Source organism: Theileria annulata, chromosome 4, assembly GCF_000003225.4.
Source record: "Theileria annulata chromosome 4, complete sequence, *** SEQUENCING IN PROGRESS ***".
Taxonomy (NCBI): Eukaryota; Apicomplexa; class Aconoidasida; order Piroplasmida; family Theileriidae; genus Theileria; species Theileria annulata.
Window position 1 is genome coordinate 1295914 of NC_011098.1, and position 20592 is coordinate 1316505.

Here is a 20592-nt window from a genome sequence, read left to right on the forward strand (position 1 = left end):
GCGTATTTGCACACAACCCCGAAGATCCAGAACCATGACACATATTCATTTAATGTAATTAATCAATAAATTCCATGATAATGTTAAATAATATCTATTTAGTTAAAAAAATAAGACATTCCTTTGATCATAAAATATAGATCTGAAAAGAAGCAATACCCACTTTATTATTTCATTACTAGATTAGAATATTTGACATCTTATTATATTAAATAGACAACAATAATATTATTATTCTGTTCGTTTTTGTAGATCTGTTATTTAAAAGTGCAATAGAAATAGATACAGTAGTCAGACAACAAAATGAAGAAAAACAAATCATCATGTAATACCTGTATATCGGAGGTATTTAGAAATTCTTATAAAAAATTAAAAAAAATATTTGTAAACGAAAAATTTTACGTGGCGTTCAATGCATTTTCAGCACATATGTTTATACAAATAGCATCAGTTACGTCTAAACATATCTCAGTGGCTTTTAAAATACCAGCTGAAAATACAGGAATATACTTTGCCAAGCTACTTAGCGCTAGAGGACTTATAAGCCTAGCAGCATCTATACTGAGCTACATCATTAATATGACAACAAAGGGAGAAAATGTACTTATATCTCTGATATTCTCATTCTCAATATTCATATTCAGATTTATTTTTATGGCTTTCCTTCATATGTCAACTAATCTACCTTTGACCATTTACTTAGCGTATATACTAGAAGGTCTAGCTGTCGGCCTCTTCCAAATGCCATTTTACTCGTTAACAGCAGAATACGTCTCTATTTTGAGTGTATCATTCAAACTTTCAAGGATAACGCTGTTTGTTCTGCAGATCTTCCTTGATTTGGCCAATTTTAAAAACCCGATCGTAATGGTAAAGATACAATATTGGTTTGCATTTACCATAACGTGCATATCGACGGGTTTGTGGTTTGCATTCTGCTCAAACAAATCAAAACGAAACAAGAAAAAGAAACAGGAAGCAATGAATGAATTTGTGGACGTAAGTGATGAATCGTTTATTCTCAAAGTTGATGAACTTGGAGAGGAAGAGACACCCAGTTTCAGAGGAGACGATGACGATACCCCAAATACTAGAGATGAACAGGCAGAAATAGTAGAACCGGGTTTCTTTACACTATTCCTTGACCAAATTTCGCCATTCTGTATGTGTTTGGCAGCTATAATGATGAAGAGCACAATACACCCTGGATTACTTCCATACTCTCTCTTGAATAGGGATAAATGTCATTCAATTAACATGGTCGTTACACCCATGGCATTAATGGCAACCACATTTGTTCATCTATTGAAAGAGAACGTAAAGTCGATAGATAGGAGGTGGGACTGGAAATGGAACATGATGTGGATGACTGGAATTCCTCCATTCACTGTGGTAATGTTAATTTTCGTGTCACTTCATTCAAAAGGAGTCATTGCTAAGGGTATAATTAATCAAAAATGGTCCGTTTTAGCACTAGGAGTAGTATTTTTCCTATTCAACTGTACACTAGAATCATTTGGATACGTGGGAGTGGCGGCCAATGTAAAACAAAACGGAAAGATTCTTACAAGAGGACGCAAAATTGTTTCAACCGGTCAAATGTCAACTTTGATAACAGGGTTCATATTTTATAAATTCTCAATAGGATATAGCGTTACTAGAAAGTCCATAATATCGGACGTCGGTAGATCAATTTATATTAACAAGATGAGCAGGTTTGAAACATTATGGTTCTGGATCGGTAGAACTATTATAGAAGCATTTAAAGATTTCGTTAATGACTTCAGACTGAATATCAAAGATTATATATAAAAAAGAATAAAAAATACTAGATAGGATTAGGAATGATATAAATAGAAAGAAATGAATATAGGCCAATTCAAATGGAATCAAAAAATAATAAATAAATTAAAGAAAAATGTAGATAAAAAAGTTTTAAAAAAATGCAGAATTATTATTAGAAATAGGAATTATTCAAAAAGTTTATAGAGGAAAAAAATAATAAAAAATAAGCTGTTAAAATAATAAAAAAATTTTAATTTGTAATATATTTTTGGAACTTTCACTATTTTCAAATGTAAAGAACTGTAGAAGAAAGTTTTTACTAAAAGCACAGAACCAAAAGTTATACGCACCTATATGTGGAGAAATAAAAAACGAAAATTTAATTTTTTAAAACTTTCATTTCTTTTTAATTTTTAAATGTAGTTTATTGTAAATAAATAAATACACAAGAGATAGATAGTGAATAATTGATATTTAATATGGAAACAAAAAGGGGAAAAGAGCATAATGCCCTAGTTCCAAAGTTTGGACTTTTACATGGACCTTTGTCAATTATCTCCAGGCTACTATATGGGAAGTTCTCTATTTTTGCCTTCATTGTGGGTTTTGTGGCATTCACAATGCATATGCCCATACAGTTAATATCCGTTAGTTCAAGGCACGTTGCAGTGGCCTTTAATATTCCCACAAAAACAACTGGGATATATTTTACTAAGTTTTATAGCCTAAGGGCTCTGGTGACTCTGATAGCCTCCTCAATTACCTATTGCATAAAGTGGTTTGTCCCTGAAGACAACATATTCTTAACGCTTTTATTTTGTGTTATGATGGTCGTATCCAGGCTACTCCTCTTAGTTTATGTTTATATTTCTAACAAACCTGCACTTGATATTTATAACTTTTTCGTTTTTGAGGCTTTGTCACTCGGGATGTTTCAAATGACATTTTATACCCTAACCCCGGAATATGTATCACTATTGTCAGTAGCCTTCAAACTTTCAAGAATTTCATTGTTTTTTCTCCAAATGATCATGGACAGGTTCATTTATGATAAACCACTTTTAATGGTGAAGATACACTTTTGGATTATCTTCGTCTTCAGTTTCCTTTCCACAGTGTTTTGGTTCTACTACTCAATAGTTAAAGTCAAAAGTGACCTTCAACAACAAGAGCAAATGTGTGAAGATAAAGATGATAAAGATGATAAAATAGAAAGATTGGACGTTTTGGAAAAAGAGGAAACTGAAAATCTAGGTGAGACTAGTGTTAGGAACAGATTTACTGTTAAGGAAATGGTAAAATTTAAATATTCAAGAGATCCGGATCCTGAGAAATTAAGGCTTTCAGAACCTAGCTTTTTTAGACACATGATCAATTGCCTTTCTCCGTTCATGATGTGTCTGGTAACTCTAGTCATGAAGAACATTTTATATCCTGGTATATTGCCATATTCTCTGCTGGAAAGGGATAAATGCCACACAATCAACATGTATAGAACTCCTGTAGGACTGGTTGGTACACTAATTGTCCACCTAGTTAGGTTATATTGCGACTCTATTAACGTGAAATGGAAATGGTACTGGCATTTCATTTGGGTTCTAGCCATTCCCCCTGCCTTTATATTCTATCTTTGTTTTGCCGCTTTACACACACAAGGATCCTTGTCTGAGAAGATCATCGACTCTGAAGGTACAGTGCTAGCAATGTCTACCTTTTTCTTCCTATGTCACACTATTGTCGAGACTGCTGGGTACTTGGGTGTAGTTTCAAACGTCAAATATTGCGGAAGGTTCTTCGATAGGGGACTCAAGGTCATAGCAACCAACCAGCTTTCAGGAATAATATTGTCCTTTGTTTTTTACAAGTTCGCAGTGGGATATAACGTAACTAGAAATGTAACAAACCTATACCCTCCAAAAGATGCTCGCTCCATATACAAGTTGTGGTACTGGATTTCCAACTCAGTAATGGTCGGGCTCATGGACTTTGTTAAAGATTTCAAAATGAATATCATGGATTACATTTAGACTATTTTCTAAACAAAACACCTTCCGGGGAATTCCAACATCCAAACATGATAACCCCTCTTTGAAAAAAATTCACTAAATCGGCATGTAATTTAGTTTAATTTATAATACAATATCTGTACATATATAGTAAAGTAAAAGCGTGTTTAAATTAACCATTTAAACCAAGTAGGTGATAAGCTGAATTCCACCCCAACAGCGAAGCATTCTATCAAAGTGCTCATTTCGCACAATATCCTAATTTGTTGTTCTTTGTGTTACCTAGCTGATTAATATTTGATTTTTGGTTTTTGTTTTCAGTTTATTGCTCAATAGTAATTAATATGCCCTTTTTAATCGAATTTTATCGTAAACATCCCTATAGATAAAATCTGCCATTTCTGTCAAAATGGTCCTAAAACAAAAGAGCCTCCACAGACATTTCCAATTCCTTAGCGAAAATCCATTCACCTATGAATTTATAGCAGGATTTCTCGCGTTCACTATGTATATACCGGAACAGGTGGCTTCGGTAAGTTCGAGACACCTAGCAGTGGCGTTCAACATACCAAAAGAAACCACAGGTATATATTTTAGCAAATTGTTCAGTCTTCGAGCACTTGTGTTGTTGTTAGGATCCTTAGCAGTATATATATTCAAGTGGTTCATAAGTGATGATAACATCTTCTTCACGTTACTCTTTTTCACACTGCTCGTCATATCGAGATTCATAATTTTAGTGCTGTTTTATTTTTGCAAAAATCTGGCACTGGGCTTCTACAACATCTTCATCATAGAAGCGCTGTTCCTAGGCCTGTTCCAACTCACATTCTTCACACTAACGCCCGAATATGTATCACTACTAAGCCTTTGTTTTAAAATTTCAAAGATTTCTGTATTTCTAATTCAGTTGAGCATGGACTTCACATCGTACAACAGTCCATTCCTAATGGTCAAGGTACATTTCTCAATTATTTTCGTAATTTCATTCTTTTCGATATTCATGTGGTTCTTCTACTGTGTAAATTACACAACGTTCAAACGCAAGTCAATGCAGACGCACACAAATAATGAAGTGATTGAAAACCCATACAAATACTCAGTTAATTGCACAACAAAAAGTAAGGAAATTGAATTTTTTACAAACGAACCGGACCTGGAGCGAGAACCAGGATTCTTCAAACAGTTAAGAAACAGCATCTCACCATTCATGATGTGTTTGGTCTCGATAATGCTAAAGAATACGATATCGCCGGGAGTACTACCCTACGCGCTCCTGGACAGAGATAAGTGTCACAAAATTAATATGGCAATAATCCCAATGGGACTCCTGGGAGCATTTGCAGTACACTTTTTAAAAATTAAAGTAAAGTCAATCAACGAAAAATGGAAGTGGCAATGGCATCTAACATGGCTATTCATCATACCATGTGTAGTAATATTTATCATAACCTTTGCCGCGCTCCACTCAGATGGCGCCCTCTCGAGGGCAATTATAAACTCACAAAGGTCCGTTTTATGGATGGCAGTGTTTTTCTTTTTTTGTTTCGCATTTGTTGAATCGCTCGGTTATCTTGGAGTGGTATCTATAGTCAAGCATAACGGAAGAGTGTACGGAAATGGACTGAAAGTGGTTTCGACAAACCAATTCGTCGGCTACGTAACGGGATTCTTGTTTTACAAAATCTCAGTAGGGTACAACGTTACACGTTCCTTTGCAACGATCCCTCCAGAAACCGAGGACTCCTTCATTAGATTCCTCTTCTGGATCCGGGAGTCCATCAATGGAGCATTCAGAGACTTCATCAAGGACTTCCATATGAACATTAAGGAATATATTTAGTTTTTTTGAGGGATACTAATGTCGTAATGAATCATTATATTCTAGCTAGTTAAATAATCGTGTAAAGTTAATCAGTGTATTTAAATTTCTCTTGAGGCTTGTAGTTAGTTTCAACGAATTCTGGTACAAATAAAGTGCGAAGACGATTAATTGCGGAGGCAACCTGAAGAAAATGGATTCTGGAAAACAAACTTCAAATATACGAGGCATTGTGCAATCACCCTAAATCAAGATTTTAAAAAAGAAACTAACAGATGGGAAATGCTTGAATCCGTTAACTTGGTCCAGACCATTGAATCCAACATCTGAATAAATATTTTTACAGATTTTTGTACCTTTATTCCGGTTCCACTCGAGGTACAAAGACTCCAATAACTCACGTAAGGTTCTGAAAACGATTATAAAATTGATTTGTAGATAAAATACTTATTTTGGTGTTGAGGAGTGTGATAAAGGTCTTCCAAATAAGTAATGATGTTTGTTATAGTACAGGTTTGGCCGACCTCAACCAACTGCTCAACGAGACTCAGGTCAATTTCTTCAGTTCCATATTTTATTTTATGCATTCCATGTTGTTTAATTTTATTCATTACTCTTTTAAACGTGCCTAAAACATATGAGTTGTGGGTGTTACTGACTTTTCCCAATTAATCTAGAGTTTATCATCCCATTAAATAATTTCAACTTGCTCAAATCAACCTAAACAGAAATTAAATAGCCGTATAAAAGTCTATATGGTAGTAAATATAAAACCTTTGGAAGTGTATAATTTGAATCATTAGATAAAGATTTAGACTCGAGACTTTTATCTAGACAGTTGTATTCATCCATTTGTAATACGAGGTCTGCCTGAGTGGCAAAAAGACCACAGGAACCTGATACAAGAATGGTTGAAACACCTAGTTTGTCGTAAAATGGTCTAACAAGTGATAAAAAAGGGGTGATTGGTTCCTTATCCTTCGAAACGAGGAGGTCCATAAGTTTATCTCGGTACATAAAGTTTGAAGCTGAGATATCTTCATCAATAAGCAGAAGGTCTGCCCCCATCTCAATTGCCTCAACGATTGAAGCGGCTTGAGATGTCGAACCTGAAGCGTCTTTGGTGGTGAAATCGGTCCCACTCTTCCCATTTGGCAAGTTTCCAATGAACGTTGAGATGTCCAGTCTACTAACGCTCCTCCCGTCCTCAGCTCTTATTTTTACACAATTCGGCGATGTTACAACGTACTCCCTACCATCGCCTGGTACCTTATTATAAATTCCCAACTAAAAGAGTGATAAATGTTGAAAATTACTTGCAAAGACTCTAGAAGAGTAGTCTTGCCGTGATAACCGCCCCCGACTATCACAGTGACTCCCGCCTTAATACCCATGCCAGTTACTAAAATCAATTAATTTAAATGACTCTCACCATCTCCTTTGTTAGGGGTTTTAATTGTAACTTGGAGGTTTGGGGGTGATTTGAACACCTTGAGGTCCTGAAAAGATGAAAATTATGGAGAGATACTGGGGATTTCAGAGGCTTGTCGCTGGTTCCGCTTTCTCTGGGTAAAATTGCTCCATTCCCAACGAATGCCACTAGTCCCAACTCGTCCAGTGAATTTCTCAAATCTACATTAAAATTGTGTGAGTTAGAAATAGTATAAATTTATTTACGTTGTTGGTCTTCTACGCATTGCACATGTCTATAGAATTTATCCTTATCGTAGGAATCAAAGTTTAAGTGATCTTTACACAGTTGTGGGAGTATCTCGGTAAAAAGCTTTGCTGCGTATTTACCATCAATTCTACGTCCGTTTGATGGCATATGTGCATATAAGCGAACTTCAACGAACTCTGGATTAAGAACTACCGATTTCCTCTCGAGCACATATTGTGTTGGTTTAGAAATATGGAATCCTCTTTTTTTCAAGCTTTTTGATTGCCATTCATTTGTCATTCTAGTTAATTCTTCGCTGATTGACCTAGCGATATAGTCGCATGAAGCTATGTTCCTGATTTTCGGGGCCATTAAGTCGAGTGGGAACCTAAGAATAGTGTAAGGTTGAAACCGAACCTTGCTGTATCTTGAGGTATTCTCACTCGCACGTTAGATGGAGGAGCGAATGGATCAGACTGTATTCTATCAAAAATTACTGTTATTTCTCCCACATCGAGAGTCCACTCTCCTAGTAAGCTTTTATATGACGAATAAGGAGCGCCTACAAATTTAATATTTAAAAACAATTTTAAATTATTAGATGATTGTTAAACTCAAATTAAGTACCTTGTTTCTCTCTCAGGTTCCAGTACAATTTCCCTGTTTTCTTGATGACACTTTTGGGCGGCCAAAAGTAACCATCATCTTGTTCATCAAAAAATGATTCTGGGAACTTGTAGTCTGGGTTACACCCACCAATATCTTCGTTTCCTGAGATATTTCCAAAGTTATGGCTAGATTCCTTATCTAGTCTGCGCCCCCAACGAGATGTAGATTTTGGGCCCATACCTTTCTTGGTATTCACTGCATAATCTGACAGAGATCCCACAGTACTGGGTCTTCTTTTATTTCGTCTTAAATTATCATATTTCATGTAAGATGTGTATGTTTGCAAAAGAGTATCTGGTGATGTATTTATATAGCCAAATATGGATGAAGTTGATGAAATGTTATTATTATACAAAGATTCTACATTATAACTCAAAAAGTATGTTATTTGTATTAAATTTAAAACAAAGAATATAGAATAAGATATTTTATTATTGAGATTTATGTATAATAAAAACATTTATATAAAACATACATCCTTAAGGATTAATTGAAATCACAAATGATAAAACACAAATTAACATAGAAATAATTTTAAAAATTGTAACCGATATAATTATTCACTCATGTTTAACATTATCAACATCAAAACGACACCATACATTGATATTAATAATTAACTGCACATTATACTTTAATGACATAAAATATATATTTTTTAATATAAATTATTGATTTAAGTGAATACTGTATGTTTTAATAATAAACTGTTGGTAGGATAAGAAGAATAGATTTAAAATGGGATACACATTTGAGATTCCAAGCCAAATCTTAGTTTTAAGTGCAGATTCTATTACTGACTATTAGGAGTTCTAGAAGACCTTATTATAGATATATTTTATGATTTTAAAATGAAAATAATAAGAGATATATAATATACATACCAAATAATTACGCCAATGGTTAATTATTTTAAAAATATTTGGTAAATTAAATTAATTTAAAAAGTTATATAAAGAGAATTCATATCTTTTATTTAAATTTCAATTAAATTGAATGAAAAATTATATAATTAATGAAATAACGATTTATATAATATTCATGACCTGTGGGGACCAAATAAAGGATTCTTAATAGAATCCATTGTAATTTTAAGGCTATGATGGCAAAAAATAAATTTAAATCGTATGATATATAGATACAAAATTTATAAATATACAATATACCTGTTTGCCATCATTATCAACCAGTCTATCTGTATAGAATTTCATAAATTTATTAATAAATACAATAAATCATTTGTAGAACCAATAAATAATAAAGATATAATTTATAGGTTCAAAAAGAATTATTTAAAACTAAACAAAGAAGAAAATGGTTTATTAAATCCACCAATATTAGATATGGATCAAATGGAAGTTCCTGATAACGATAAAAATAGGAAGTATCCTACTAAAGACCTTAAAATTATATTACCAAAAACATATGCCGATGTAAATAGTAAAAAGGGTCCTGAGTATTGGGATTATGAGAATATAACATTAAAATGGAATGTACCAGACTCATATGAAATAGTCAGGAAGATAGGAAGAGGAAAGTTCAGTGAAGTTTTTGAGGGATTAAATACAGTAACCAAGGATAAATGTGTAATAAAAATCCTAAAGCCTGTAAAGAAGAAGAAGATCAAAAGAGAGATAAAGATTCTACAGAATCTACGAGGAGGACCAAATATAATAAAGCTCCTTGATATAGTAAAAGACCCCCAAAGTAGAACACCCTCACTAATTTTTGAACATGTAAATAATACTGATTTCAAAACCTTGTACCCAACCCTAACTATACAGGACATAAAGTACTATATTTACCAGTTATTAAAGGCCATGAATTATTGCCACAGTCAGGGAATAATGCACAGAGATATAAAACCGCACAACGTTATGATAGATCACGAAAAGAAAATACTAAGGTTAATCGATTGGGGATTAGCTGAGTTTTATCACCCCGAACAGGAATACAGCGTCAGGGTAGCAACGAGGTACTACAAAGGCCCAGAACTCCTGGTTGATATGAGGTACTATGACTACAGCCTCGATATATGGAGCATAGGGTGTATGTTAGCTGGTATCATTTTCAAGAAGGAGCCATTTTTCTACGGCCATGATAACTATGACCAGCTTGTGAAAATAGCCAAAGTACTAGGAACAGAAGATTTGCACCGGTACTTTGAGAAGTACGGACTTAAATTCGCACCAGCATACCAGGAAATTTTAGGAAACCACTCAAAAAAACCCTGGACCAAGTTCGTACACCATGAAAATCAACACCTGGTATCACCCGAAGTCATGGACCTACTGGATCGCATGTTGGTATATGACCATACCAAGAGAATCACCCCTCTCGAGGCAATGGAACACCCGTTCTTTAACGAAATCAAAAACAATTCAGTTTAAATATGAATAAAACAACACATTAATGTATTCTAATAAACTATATTCATTATTTTAATTTTAAAATAAAACAATATATTTTTAATAATAGAATTCAATGTATTATACAATTTAAGCAAAAATGTTAAAAGGGGATATAATTTTATTCAAAATGTGTGGTTGGATAAAATAGGTTTATTTAAAAATAATTAATTTTATTTTTAATCCAATTGGATAACATCACTGATAAATGGTTATAAATACGGTCAAATATGTCAGTTTCACAAAGGTATGTTTAAAATTAAATAATAGTAAACATGTTTCAGAGATTGACAAAATTCTGTAATAATTTTAGAAGAGAGTTTTCTACCAACAAAGTATATATAGATAAAGATACTAAAATTATTTGCCAAGGATTAACAGGAAAACAGGTATGATAATTTATTAAATAATAAGTAAAACCTTTACATATAAACATATAGGCAACCTTCCACACAACCGAATGTCTGAAATATTATGGGACCAAATTTGTAGGAGGAGTTAACCCTAAAAAAGGTGGAACCTCATGGAAATCACTCGACGATAAGCACAGCCTACCAATATTCACTTCAGTTTCTGAGGTACAATAAATAAATATTAGTCCATAAAAATTATTATAAAAATGTTTATAGGCAAAAAAAGAGACAGGAGCTGATGCGTCTGTGATTTATGTGCCTCCGCCTGGAGCAGCAGACGCAATAGTTGAAGCAATAGAAGCCGAATTGCCACTAGTAATTTGCATAACCGAAGGGATACCACAACATGATATGGTAAAGGTGAAAACACTACTAAAGGACCCCTACTGTAAAACCACCTTAATAGGACCAAATTGTCCAGGCATTATAAAGCCGGAGGAATGTAAAATAGGAATCATGCCAGGACATATTCACAAAAAGGGTGTAGTAGGTATAATAATAAATAACATTTAACTCTTTATAAACTGATGAAAATATATTAGGAATAATTAGCAGAAGCGGAACCCTAACATACGAAGCAGTAACACAAACTACTGAAATAGGACTTGGCCAGTCAGTCTGCATTGGTATAGGAGGTGACCCATTTGGAGGAATTTCATTTACTGACGCTTTCAAAAAATTTGTAAAAAACCCAGAAACAAAAGGTTTGGATATATTCATATTGGATTTTAATTACTCTAGTATAATTTCTAAATAATGAATTAGGTGTTTTAATCATTGGCGAGATTGGAGGAACTGCAGAAGAAGATGTAGCAGACTGGATTAAAGCTAATCCAACAGATAAACCAGTAGTAGCAATTATTGCAGGAATATCAGCTCCACCAGGGAAAAGAATGGGTATTTTAAGTTAATTAATTCGGTTTCTTAGGCCACGCTGGAGCAATAATCAGCGGGAACAAAGGCACTGCACATGGTAAAATTCAAGCCCTCAGAGACTCAGGAGTTATAGTCCCAAACAGCCCAGCTGAAATGGGTTTGGCAATGTTCAACGCACTTAAGAAGAAGTAATCTTCTGTTCTACCCGTGGGGGATTCTTGTACACATTTATGCTTTATTTGTATTCATTTTGATGAAATTAATGATTAATTTATGTTTTTAAATAAAATACAAATTTTAAATGAGAAGTTTAGGTGAAAATAGCATTTAAAGATATAATTATGACCAAAACGTATAAATATGAAGATCAACTCCATTTTATCCAGAAAAGCGATGACGTAAAGAACCTTTTCATAATCAAGAAGGGCTTTGTCCCAAACATGAACGTGGAAGGACACCTATTCGCAAACGACAACCTCTCAAAACTCTTGTTTGATGAATTGAAACAATTCACAGACGACCCAGGCTCATTCCTGCCAGCTCTGAAACAGCTGGCAAACGTGGCAGCCCTACCAGGCATAGTTAAGAGTAGCATAGCACTCCCAGATGCCCATTCAGGTATTTTTAACCCTTACTCAATTTAACTGGCACTAATATGTAGGCTATGGATTTTCTATTGGAAACGTAGCTGCCTTCGACATGGATAACTGTAACTCTATAGTATCCCCAGGAGGAGTTGGATTTGATATAAACTGCGGAGTGCGCTTGCTTAGAACTAATCTGCTATACAAAGATATTGAACCAATAAAAGAACAACTGGTTCAAAAGTTGTTTGACCTGATCCCAGTTGGAGTTGGCTGCCAGGGTAAAATACCCTGTGATTATGGAGGTAAACTAAATTAGCTAACGAGTATTAGATTTAGATAACATTTTGGAATACGGAATGGACTGGTCAGTGTGTTCTGGTTACTCGTGGGCAGAAGACAAGGAACACTGTGAAGATTTTGGACGTATGATACAAGCAGATCCAACAGTTGTATCATATCGAGCTAAAAAAAGAGGTTTGTCCCAAATTGGAACACTTGGTGCTGGAAATCACTACGGAGAAGTTCAGGTATCAATTTATTCAAATATCTATGTAAACATAACTGGATTTATTTCTTTATATAGGTTGTAGAAGAGATATATGACGAGTACAGCGCAAAGGTTATGGGAATTGACAGGATTGGCCAAGTGTGTATTATGACACATAGTGGTTCGAGAGGGTTGGGACATCAAGTGGCTTCAGATGCACTTGTGGACATGGAAAATAGCCTAAACAAGTCAAAAATTAAAGTCAACGATAAACAGCTGGCATGTGCAAGAATTAACTCAGATGAAGGGAAGAAATACCTCAAAGGGATGGCTGCAGCCTCCAACTATGCCTGGGTGAATAGGAGCGTTATGACTCATTTGACAAGAAAGGCGTTTGAAGAGGTTTTGAAAGAATCAGCTGACGACTTGGATATGCACGTAGTTTACGACGTCTCACACAATATAGCCAAAATTGAGGTATCCCTAACCTAAACTAATTTAATGTAGGACCACATGGTGGACGGGAAGCTGAAGAGGTTACTTCTACATAGAAAGGGCTCAACGAGGGCATTTCCACCATACCATCCACTAATTTCAGCAGACTTTCAACACATAGGCCAGCCAGTACTGGTGGGAGGGACCATGGGAACATGCTCCTATGTCCTAACAGGAACACAACTGGCCATGGACCTAACCCTAGGGTCAACTTGTCATGGATCAGGTATGTACTGGTAGTTTACAAAATTATATATATATATAATTAAAATATATACTTTAGGGAGGACACTGAGTAGAAACAAAAGCAGAAGGGTTCTGGATTATAACGAAGTATTAAATAATTTAAAAGAAAAAGGAATCTCGGTAAGACTAGTATAAATATCATTTTAAACTAATAACAAAGTTCAATTTAAAGGTTAATTAAATTATATCTAGATAAGAGTGGCATCACCTAAGCTGGTAACAGAGGAGGCACCGGAGTCATATAAGGATGTGTCAGAGGTTGTACAGGTAAATTAGAAATCAAAATCCATTAATTTAAAATTAGACTTGTCACGATTCTGGAATCTCGAAAAAATGTGTTAAACTAAGGCCAGTCGCAGTCATTAAGGGGTAAATCCTAAAACAAAATTTAATTTCATCAATAATTTTTAAAACTCATTTCCTTATCTATTATTAAATCTTTAATCTGGATTTTGGTATTATTAATCCATTTTCAATCATATTTCCCCCCATTACTTGGTGATGTACGTAGCTGTTTCTCGACTCCGTCATTAAAATTTAATGTGTTTGAGTTTAGAATCTACTCGCAAATTTAAATTTTTATACACTTTTATAATTTAGGAGTTTCCCAGCACCCTTGTACTGAGAAAGCTGAAATCCCTAGAATCATGCTAGTTTGCTAATTTTGTAAAATAACCAAGAGTTGTAACATAAAATTAAATCTATATAAATATGGCCATTAAAGTCAATTGGGCGAAGACAGCTATCGCATCCGGTATAAAATATCAGCCAAGTTATATAATCCTAATGTTTAGGCGTTGTCGCTGCCGCAGCCGTTTTGCTATATTACGTGTTTAAGAACGACGATGAGGAAGAAGAGGAATATGACTCATATAAACAGACCTTCAACTCTTCAACAATGTCAACTAGTAGAGTGGAAAAGGTATAATTGGTTTACACAGCCATAATAATTTTACTTTTTTACTAAACTAAAATATGTTTTAGATGACAAGAAAAGAATGTTTCGATTTGTTGAAGAAGATTGCAGATAGCCAAGATGAAACCAAGAACTTAATGGCAACACTAGTCGATGATATATTGAACGGGAGATTGCCTTCAAAAATACTAGATGTGTATCAAAGAGCATTGCCAGCAATTCCAAACGACCCATTGGAATCCAGAGGATTAACCTTGTTTGACCTGGATCACCTGGTCGATAAGTACCAAAACGACCCCTCAATCCGAGAGTGCATACTCAACATAATGAACATGGCTCCCACAGAAGGAGACGACGAGAACATATCGCTCGATGAACTAATTAAAGTACACGAGTACATGCTCGCAGAGCTAGGTAAGATGGTATCTTCGTATAGGAAGATGCCAAACAAGGACTCCTTGGATAAGAAGGCACTCACAGTTGCACTTCAGGCACTAATCTCAGCCAAGGTCCAGGACAAGTTCGGATACAGCTACTCCTCAATTGACAGAGCTGTTATCAAAAACCACACAGACCTAAGCATGAACACCAAGTTCGCCAGACTCACCATGCAAATGCAGAGTGAAATGTCTGAAATCACAGGGTAACTTAACTCATTAGCCCTTTTATCACACTTTTCAGGATATACAACTAACTCTAATCAACTACACTGTAATATATGCTAGATATTTAAATAAATTATGAAATAAAGAGGTCAGACTGCTCCACGATCCTCTGAGCTGAGGTTTTAGAATCCATGAAGAGCGAGTCTGCGTCGTCGATGTGCTTGGATTCAACAGTTAACTTTTCTTCGAGGTTCCTCAGAACGTTGGACGGCGATATCAGCTGGATGCAATACCTAAGGCTGGAGTTTAACCCGATTTCTCCAAGCCTTTTCAAACCCTGGTCACTAATTGGCACGTTCTCAACTTTGCTCCTTATTTTTAATATTTGAACCATCTAAAGATAGGGAATGGAGAGTAAAAATACCTCGTGTATTGTGTATGGTACTGTTTTTATAATTAGGAGACGGTCCAATAAATCCGCCGGGATCCCGTGTGCCTCTATAAAATCACTTCCTCGAACACTGCTTATCTAAACCTCGTTACAAAATTGCCATTATCTGATAACTAAATAAGAACTTACTCCACGATTAGTTGAGAGGATAACTATTGGAGAGAGCGGTGACTCCATAACCTTGCTTAGATACGTAAAACACTCAATGTCGAACATGTGGACCTCGTCAATATACAGGACTCCGGGTATTACTTCTGCGATTCCTAAGTCTACGTACTTGTTCACAGCCTTGTTAACCTCGAGCCTCAGCTTGTCTGTGATTTCTGTACGTTTAGGCCTTAAATACTGGTTAAGCATTGTGACTATGTCACTACCGCCCTAATAATTTTTTTACCAACAGAAATTGTGATTTAAGTTTATAATAATATAGTTAATTGGGTACTGATGGATTTGAGTTTGCCATATCAAGATCGTTCAGAGAAACCTCCTGGACGACCTGTTTCTGCTTAAGTACGTCGCCCTTTGGAAGTGGAACGTACTCCTCAACCTCCAAGTCAAACTCCGTCGAGTAAACATCACACCTTCCACATCTTCTAACCTGGCCTAAAACACCCTTTTATAAACTCCATCAAGTACCTGAGCCTGATTCTATGAATATAACGTCTCCTATTGAGACTTTCTCCTTAACTAGTTGTTCATGGACTTGAGGAGCCAATCTAAGAGTTTTTGACCCTTTAACAGTCTTCAGAGTTACAAGTACACCATTCATACACTTGGCTAAAGAACATTATGATTTTTATAATTGAATTATATTAAGTTAAATTAAATTATGTATAATTGTATACCGAATCCTCCTGTTGGATTTTCAACTTCTTCTGCAGTCAGTTCTGTAACTTCACCTTCGTATATCTGTTTCTCGTCCTTAATGACTATATGGATCGACTTCCGGACAGCTTCATTTAAAATTTCGGTCTTTTTAACTTCAGTGCTGAAAACTTCAGTGCTTGATAAGATTGTGAAGGGAGCACTTGTATTCAATTCTCTAGCGATACCCATGGCAAGAGCAGTCTTTCCACTACCACTTGGTCCAGCCAAGAGCAGAGCTTTTCCTACAAAATCAAAATAAGCTGAAATCTAGATTAACTAGTGTAAAAAGATTGCTAAAATCAAAACCTGCCATCTTTTTAGACTTTATCATATCAACTGCAATCAACGAGGCTTCTCTGGCCTTAAATTGGCCAATCAGGCCACAATCAGGATTAAAACAATTTTCATAATCGACTAACAATTTCGGATCATCTTTGCCGTCGTAATTTAACTTAGATGTGTCGAGACTAAAAACAGAAGGATGAACACCGAGTCCCTTTATGTGACTATGGACTGAGATTCTCTCCTTGCTGCGGTTAAAACTTTTTTTACTTGAGTTGTTTGATTTTATTTCAGTAATAATTCTGCTAGAATCGTTGGAAATCTCCATTATACATATTCTTTTGGGAAATATTTTTTATAACATTCTGACGTATGGTGATGATATTGTTTTAAAAACTGACATTAAGTATTTTTGCTCAAATGTATAATAGTCTTCCTCTTATTTTCTTCATTTAATTTTTTTAATTTTCATAATTTACAATATTTTCTTTAATTTTATAATCATATATTTCTATAAACATACAATTGTAATGCTTTTTGTTATATTTAATTTTTTGTACTTTATTCCGTAATAATTAAAGATTTTCAATTTATCTAGTTTTTTCAACCATACGGATTTGTTTTAATGGTTTTCATTCTAATGGCTAATCTTGATTCGAACACGCATTCACAGTGTGTTAGCTGTTAATAATGAGTTTCAAACAAAATTGTAATATAGTATGAATTTTAATGAGTAATATAAGATTTTAACATAATCGCAAATACTTTTAGTATCTTAATCAATATTGTAATTTGCCCTCAGTAATGGCGGTTTGGCACTTGAACGTAAAATGAAACCTCAAGTTTCAGAGAATGTTCAGGCAGAAAGGTTTGAGAAGTTTAGCAGCTTCGTGGACCGTTGCTTCATACCTCCATGGGACCACGTAGTGGAGTCTACCTCAAAAGATTTCAAGTATTTAAATGAACTTATTAGTGTGGGAGATCTGTGGCAGGACCCTTCAGGATTAATGGAACTGAACTCAAGGCAAAAAAAAAGATTCTCACGCTGGGTTAGGTACTTTGAACTATGCGACCATTTAACATTTTTTAACTCAGTACCAACCTCAGAAAGGATACTCCAGGGTTACGTAGGAGATTGCTCTACAGTTTCTAGCCTCTCAAGCCTGGCAGAATATGAAAATTTTTCTGGTATTCCAGTGCTGACGGACAAGATTAAGCTGATAGATTTGGAAAAAACAGCCATTAATTTGGTCAATTTAGGGTACCCAGAACAGTGTATTAATTATCTTGGTGGCTACAAGATATCAATTGGAGTTAAGGTATTCTTTAACGGGTGTCCGAGGTGTATGTTTATTGATGACTGGGTTCCAGTTAAAAGTGACAATACGCTACTGTGCGCACACTCTAAGGATTATAGCGAGCTTTGGGTGACATTGTTTGAAAAGGCTAATGTGAGATTGTCGGGAAATACCTACGCAATAAAGGGTACAAACCCAGGAGTTGATATTTATCACCTCACCGGATGGATACCGGAAATCATACAGCTCCCACCATTTCGGTTTAAGCTGCCAAATGATCACTCAAACCCGTTAATCATGGATGGAATAAAGCAGAAAGTGTATGATTCGCCGAGCGATATAACAAATATTCAGAAGTGGGAGAGTATCTGGGAATCGGTCCTGTATAACTTTAATAAAAACTGCGTACTATGCCTTGGAACAAACGAGTTGTACGATGTGACAACTAATAGTTTCTATATTGAAGGAATATCAGTGTCATCAGGTAATTTATGGATAAATAATTGAAGTTTAGGAATAGTAAGTGGTCATGCTTACAGCGTGCTAAATGTTTTGGAGTTGTGTGTATCGGGAATGAAGCATAAGTTGTTGTTACTAAAGAACCCTTGGGGGAAAGTGAGTTCAAAAATCGAAATTGATCCTATGATCTTGTCAATTTTACCCTCCAACAACAATACTACTAATGTTGGTAATTTATCTAGTTATTCCTAAAATTCAAATTAACAAATTATTAGGATGTTGGAATATTCTGGATTGAGTGGGATAGCGTGTTAAAATGGTTTTCACACCTCTACTTTTGCTGGAATACTGAAATGTTTGACTTTGTAAACAAAATACATTTTACGTGGGGAAGGAATGAGCATTTCATAAATTCACCAGTACCAGAAGATTCTTATTTGTCGATGTTTAATCCACAAATATTAGTTTCATATCCAAATGAACAAGAAGGATCGAAAACACAAGTGGTAGATAGAAAATCCAAATCTCAATTGATGAAATCAAGTGGTGAAGATTATCTGTTGATATATGCAATGTTGATTCAAAATAGAAGAGAGTTGGGAGAAAAAATGAAGTACTTGGCAACTCACATTTTCGAAGGGAATTCCAGAATAATAATACCAAATAACCCATTGATAAATGGAGTTTATAACAACAGTGAGATAATACTGACCAAGTTACTAATTAGTCCATATCCGTCAGCTGATGAAAGGAGAGAACAGATTTTAAAATATGGAAGATATCATCAAATAGAAAACAAGACACATGTAGTTAATTTAATCATCTTGTTATGTTATTACATGAGGAAGATGCAGGAGAATTCAAGTTATACACTGATTACATATTCCAACAAGTCAATCAAGTTACTTCCATTGTCAGAACTAAGTAATAATATATATTTATAGTTACATTTGTATATATAATGTTGAATATAATGTTTTAGGTGAGTACAGTAATCTGGTGTATGATTATAGATGGAGTAGTTTTAATAATGGTATGAACCCGAATGAGATTTGGTCATTCTTTACTAACCCACAATTTCGATTAGAGATTAAAAGAGATACTAACCTAATTATATTATTGGAAACTGATTCTGAAATTTCAGTTAACCTGAGGTTATTTTTTGGAAGATTGGCAACAATTAGGTCCTTGAGAACGAAACAGGCCAAGTCCTCAAATGAATATAAACTTTATTGTTGCTCAATTCATGGTTATTTTAAGAAAGGAACATATACATTAATACCTTCAAATTTTAATGGAGTTGAGGCCAATTTCAAATTTAACTTCTTCTTCCAAGGACCACAAAATGATACAATACAAATTTATCCAATTCCATATCCATTTATTAAATTGCACCATATGGCCAGTTTAGAACCAAATTCCAGTACCAAGGTTGATAGGGAATATAAAATTGATGAAACAGGTGATCAGCTGGTGGAGAGACCAGTGTCATATCATATTTTGAACCATTACCATGTGACTGTATTGAGGATTACAAATCATTATCTTGATTTTACAGTTGATCAAGTCACACTACTCTCAATAAAGATCAAAGTTAACAGCATAAATGATAATAAGTTCGTGTTATTCTCAACTAACACATCTTATCCCAACTTATCACAAAGCATTTGTAGTGTAGGAGATAATTCTGGAAATGATAGGCAGTTGAATTTCTGTTCTGATGTGTGTTGTTTTTCATGTGGAGGACCATATGGACAGTTTTATCCCATATCGCCCAATTTGTTCCCAGAGGAACATGGGTTGGGTTATAAATTCTCCTTATTCAGTGATTTGAATGGTGGAATATCTAAAAATGGTAAAACGCCCTCGAATTCATCCCAGGTCCTATTCACCAGGGAACTCTTGATCACGTTTACACTCGCCAATTTGTTCCCAAATTCACAGTACCGTCTAGTGTCTATTAACCAATTCAAGTTTCAAAAGTTATTCTTCATTTCCAACTTTCCCATTACCTTGATACAATAATGTTTTATATACATTGTATATACAGATAGTATATTTTTACAAGGTTTGATAGCAGTGGTGTATATGGTGATTTTGTATATAAGTGAAGTTGTGGCGACTAAACCTTGAATTCCTATTTTAAATATCTAATTATAACTGTCCATATATGAGTGAATGTTAGGTTGAATATTATAAATAAGGCACAAAACTTTTCATTACAATTAACATAAATAAATAAATTACAAGATTATTAATA

General features: G+C 34.7%; 10 protein-coding genes across 10 annotated transcripts, besides 33 other annotated features; 8 read left to right on the forward strand and 2 right to left on the reverse strand.

Moving 5' to 3' along the window:
• Positions 1–303: 303 nt before the first annotated feature.
• On the forward strand, positions 304–1812 carry TA10650 (uncharacterized protein; the record flags this gene model as incomplete). The annotated part of the gene is made up of 1 exon (XM_948206.1): positions 304–1812. The coding sequence occupies one exon, from the start codon at positions 304–306 to the stop codon at positions 1810–1812; it is 1509 nt and encodes a 502-aa protein (XP_953299.1).
• Positions 397–456: a sequence feature (10 probable transmembrane helices predicted for TA10650 by TMHMM2.0 at aa 32-51, 66-88, 100-122, 127-149, 156-178, 193-212, 316-335, 350-372, 385-407 and 427-449).
• Positions 499–567: a sequence feature (10 probable transmembrane helices predicted for TA10650 by TMHMM2.0 at aa 32-51, 66-88, 100-122, 127-149, 156-178, 193-212, 316-335, 350-372, 385-407 and 427-449).
• Positions 601–669: a sequence feature (10 probable transmembrane helices predicted for TA10650 by TMHMM2.0 at aa 32-51, 66-88, 100-122, 127-149, 156-178, 193-212, 316-335, 350-372, 385-407 and 427-449).
• Positions 682–750: a sequence feature (10 probable transmembrane helices predicted for TA10650 by TMHMM2.0 at aa 32-51, 66-88, 100-122, 127-149, 156-178, 193-212, 316-335, 350-372, 385-407 and 427-449).
• Positions 769–837: a sequence feature (10 probable transmembrane helices predicted for TA10650 by TMHMM2.0 at aa 32-51, 66-88, 100-122, 127-149, 156-178, 193-212, 316-335, 350-372, 385-407 and 427-449).
• Positions 880–939: a sequence feature (10 probable transmembrane helices predicted for TA10650 by TMHMM2.0 at aa 32-51, 66-88, 100-122, 127-149, 156-178, 193-212, 316-335, 350-372, 385-407 and 427-449).
• Positions 1249–1308: a sequence feature (10 probable transmembrane helices predicted for TA10650 by TMHMM2.0 at aa 32-51, 66-88, 100-122, 127-149, 156-178, 193-212, 316-335, 350-372, 385-407 and 427-449).
• Positions 1351–1419: a sequence feature (10 probable transmembrane helices predicted for TA10650 by TMHMM2.0 at aa 32-51, 66-88, 100-122, 127-149, 156-178, 193-212, 316-335, 350-372, 385-407 and 427-449).
• Positions 1456–1524: a sequence feature (10 probable transmembrane helices predicted for TA10650 by TMHMM2.0 at aa 32-51, 66-88, 100-122, 127-149, 156-178, 193-212, 316-335, 350-372, 385-407 and 427-449).
• Positions 1582–1650: a sequence feature (10 probable transmembrane helices predicted for TA10650 by TMHMM2.0 at aa 32-51, 66-88, 100-122, 127-149, 156-178, 193-212, 316-335, 350-372, 385-407 and 427-449).
• Positions 1813–2264: 452 nt separating the features above from the next.
• Positions 2265–2405: a sequence feature (Signal anchor predicted for TA10645 by SignalP 2.0 HMM (Signal peptide probability 0.002, signal anchor probability 0.926) with cleavage site probability 0.000 between residues 47 and 48).
• On the forward strand, positions 2265–3812 carry TA10645 (uncharacterized protein; the record flags this gene model as incomplete). Its single annotated transcript, XM_948207.1, has 1 exon — positions 2265–3812. The coding sequence occupies one exon, from the start codon at positions 2265–2267 to the stop codon at positions 3810–3812; it is 1548 nt and encodes a 515-aa protein (XP_953300.1).
• Positions 2334–2402: a sequence feature (11 probable transmembrane helices predicted for TA10645 by TMHMM2.0 at aa 24-46, 80-102, 107-129, 138-160, 199-221, 300-322, 337-356, 368-390, 410-432, 445-467 and 482-504).
• Positions 2502–2570: a sequence feature (11 probable transmembrane helices predicted for TA10645 by TMHMM2.0 at aa 24-46, 80-102, 107-129, 138-160, 199-221, 300-322, 337-356, 368-390, 410-432, 445-467 and 482-504).
• Positions 2583–2651: a sequence feature (11 probable transmembrane helices predicted for TA10645 by TMHMM2.0 at aa 24-46, 80-102, 107-129, 138-160, 199-221, 300-322, 337-356, 368-390, 410-432, 445-467 and 482-504).
• Positions 2676–2744: a sequence feature (11 probable transmembrane helices predicted for TA10645 by TMHMM2.0 at aa 24-46, 80-102, 107-129, 138-160, 199-221, 300-322, 337-356, 368-390, 410-432, 445-467 and 482-504).
• Positions 2859–2927: a sequence feature (11 probable transmembrane helices predicted for TA10645 by TMHMM2.0 at aa 24-46, 80-102, 107-129, 138-160, 199-221, 300-322, 337-356, 368-390, 410-432, 445-467 and 482-504).
• Positions 3162–3230: a sequence feature (11 probable transmembrane helices predicted for TA10645 by TMHMM2.0 at aa 24-46, 80-102, 107-129, 138-160, 199-221, 300-322, 337-356, 368-390, 410-432, 445-467 and 482-504).
• Positions 3273–3332: a sequence feature (11 probable transmembrane helices predicted for TA10645 by TMHMM2.0 at aa 24-46, 80-102, 107-129, 138-160, 199-221, 300-322, 337-356, 368-390, 410-432, 445-467 and 482-504).
• Positions 3366–3434: a sequence feature (11 probable transmembrane helices predicted for TA10645 by TMHMM2.0 at aa 24-46, 80-102, 107-129, 138-160, 199-221, 300-322, 337-356, 368-390, 410-432, 445-467 and 482-504).
• Positions 3492–3560: a sequence feature (11 probable transmembrane helices predicted for TA10645 by TMHMM2.0 at aa 24-46, 80-102, 107-129, 138-160, 199-221, 300-322, 337-356, 368-390, 410-432, 445-467 and 482-504).
• Positions 3597–3665: a sequence feature (11 probable transmembrane helices predicted for TA10645 by TMHMM2.0 at aa 24-46, 80-102, 107-129, 138-160, 199-221, 300-322, 337-356, 368-390, 410-432, 445-467 and 482-504).
• Positions 3708–3776: a sequence feature (11 probable transmembrane helices predicted for TA10645 by TMHMM2.0 at aa 24-46, 80-102, 107-129, 138-160, 199-221, 300-322, 337-356, 368-390, 410-432, 445-467 and 482-504).
• A 388-nt stretch (positions 3813–4200) lies between the features above and the next one.
• TA10640 (uncharacterized protein) lies at positions 4201–5634 on the forward strand (the record flags this gene model as incomplete). Its single annotated transcript, XM_948208.1, has 1 exon — positions 4201–5634. One exon carries the CDS (start codon positions 4201–4203, stop codon positions 5632–5634), a length of 1434 nt encoding a protein of 477 aa, XP_953301.1.
• Positions 4393–4461: a sequence feature (8 probable transmembrane helices predicted for TA10640 by TMHMM2.0 at aa 65-87, 92-114, 121-143, 184-206, 268-290, 300-318, 331-353 and 373-395).
• Positions 4474–4542: a sequence feature (8 probable transmembrane helices predicted for TA10640 by TMHMM2.0 at aa 65-87, 92-114, 121-143, 184-206, 268-290, 300-318, 331-353 and 373-395).
• Positions 4561–4629: a sequence feature (8 probable transmembrane helices predicted for TA10640 by TMHMM2.0 at aa 65-87, 92-114, 121-143, 184-206, 268-290, 300-318, 331-353 and 373-395).
• Positions 4750–4818: a sequence feature (8 probable transmembrane helices predicted for TA10640 by TMHMM2.0 at aa 65-87, 92-114, 121-143, 184-206, 268-290, 300-318, 331-353 and 373-395).
• Positions 5002–5070: a sequence feature (8 probable transmembrane helices predicted for TA10640 by TMHMM2.0 at aa 65-87, 92-114, 121-143, 184-206, 268-290, 300-318, 331-353 and 373-395).
• Positions 5098–5154: a sequence feature (8 probable transmembrane helices predicted for TA10640 by TMHMM2.0 at aa 65-87, 92-114, 121-143, 184-206, 268-290, 300-318, 331-353 and 373-395).
• Positions 5191–5259: a sequence feature (8 probable transmembrane helices predicted for TA10640 by TMHMM2.0 at aa 65-87, 92-114, 121-143, 184-206, 268-290, 300-318, 331-353 and 373-395).
• Positions 5317–5385: a sequence feature (8 probable transmembrane helices predicted for TA10640 by TMHMM2.0 at aa 65-87, 92-114, 121-143, 184-206, 268-290, 300-318, 331-353 and 373-395).
• Positions 5635–5679: 45 nt separating the features above from the next.
• On the reverse strand, positions 5680–8402 carry TA10635 (uncharacterized protein; the record flags this gene model as incomplete). The annotated part of the gene is made up of 11 exons (XM_948209.1): positions 5680–5856; positions 5887–6022; positions 6061–6228; positions 6269–6318; positions 6340–6900; positions 6930–7015; positions 7046–7112; positions 7142–7245; positions 7291–7661; positions 7691–7835; positions 7901–8402. The coding sequence occupies 11 exons, from the start codon at positions 8400–8402 to the stop codon at positions 5680–5682; spliced, it is 2367 nt and encodes a 788-aa protein (XP_953302.1).
• Positions 8310–8369: a sequence feature (1 probable transmembrane helix predicted for TA10635 by TMHMM2.0 at aa 12-31).
• A 667-nt stretch (positions 8403–9069) lies between the features above and the next one.
• TA10630 (casein kinase II, alpha subunit, putative) lies at positions 9070–10332 on the forward strand (the record flags this gene model as incomplete). The annotated part of the gene is made up of 1 exon (XM_948210.1): positions 9070–10332. One exon carries the CDS (start codon positions 9070–9072, stop codon positions 10330–10332), a length of 1263 nt encoding a protein of 420 aa, XP_953303.1.
• A 226-nt stretch (positions 10333–10558) lies between these two features.
• Positions 10559–11831, forward strand: TA10625 (Succinyl-CoA ligase [GDP-forming] alpha-chain, mitochondrial precursor; the record flags this gene model as incomplete). The annotated part of the gene is made up of 7 exons (XM_948211.1): positions 10559–10597; positions 10635–10739; positions 10791–10928; positions 10980–11253; positions 11306–11467; positions 11529–11660; positions 11692–11831. The coding sequence occupies 7 exons, from the start codon at positions 10559–10561 to the stop codon at positions 11829–11831; spliced, it is 990 nt and encodes a 329-aa protein (XP_953304.1).
• Positions 11832–11980: 149 nt separating this feature from the next.
• On the forward strand, positions 11981–13827 carry TA10620 (uncharacterized protein; the record flags this gene model as incomplete). The annotated part of the gene is made up of 8 exons (XM_948212.1): positions 11981–12257; positions 12301–12528; positions 12557–12777; positions 12810–13190; positions 13221–13434; positions 13492–13574; positions 13647–13721; positions 13759–13827. The coding sequence occupies 8 exons, from the start codon at positions 11981–11983 to the stop codon at positions 13825–13827; spliced, it is 1548 nt and encodes a 515-aa protein (XP_953305.1).
• A 338-nt stretch (positions 13828–14165) lies between these two features.
• TA10615 (uncharacterized protein) lies at positions 14166–15017 on the forward strand (the record flags this gene model as incomplete). The annotated part of the gene is made up of 3 exons (XM_948213.1): positions 14166–14208; positions 14249–14376; positions 14439–15017. 3 exons carry the CDS (start codon positions 14166–14168, stop codon positions 15015–15017), a joined length of 750 nt encoding a protein of 249 aa, XP_953306.1.
• Positions 14178–14208: a sequence feature (1 probable transmembrane helix predicted for TA10615 by TMHMM2.0 at aa 5-27).
• Positions 14249–14286: a sequence feature (1 probable transmembrane helix predicted for TA10615 by TMHMM2.0 at aa 5-27).
• Positions 15018–15108: 91 nt separating the features above from the next.
• TA10610 (RuvB-like DNA repair helicase, putative) lies at positions 15109–16903 on the reverse strand (the record flags this gene model as incomplete). The annotated part of the gene is made up of 7 exons (XM_948214.1): positions 15109–15369; positions 15400–15504; positions 15556–15804; positions 15869–16029; positions 16063–16203; positions 16272–16535; positions 16600–16903. 7 exons carry the CDS (start codon positions 16901–16903, stop codon positions 15109–15111), a joined length of 1485 nt encoding a protein of 494 aa, XP_953307.1.
• Positions 16904–17405: 502 nt separating this feature from the next.
• Positions 17406–20357, forward strand: TA10605 (uncharacterized protein; the record flags this gene model as incomplete). Its single annotated transcript, XM_948215.1, has 4 exons — positions 17406–18357; positions 18388–18557; positions 18608–19256; positions 19315–20357. 4 exons carry the CDS (start codon positions 17406–17408, stop codon positions 20355–20357), a joined length of 2814 nt encoding a protein of 937 aa, XP_953308.1.
• Between the last annotated feature and the right edge of the window lie 235 nt (positions 20358–20592).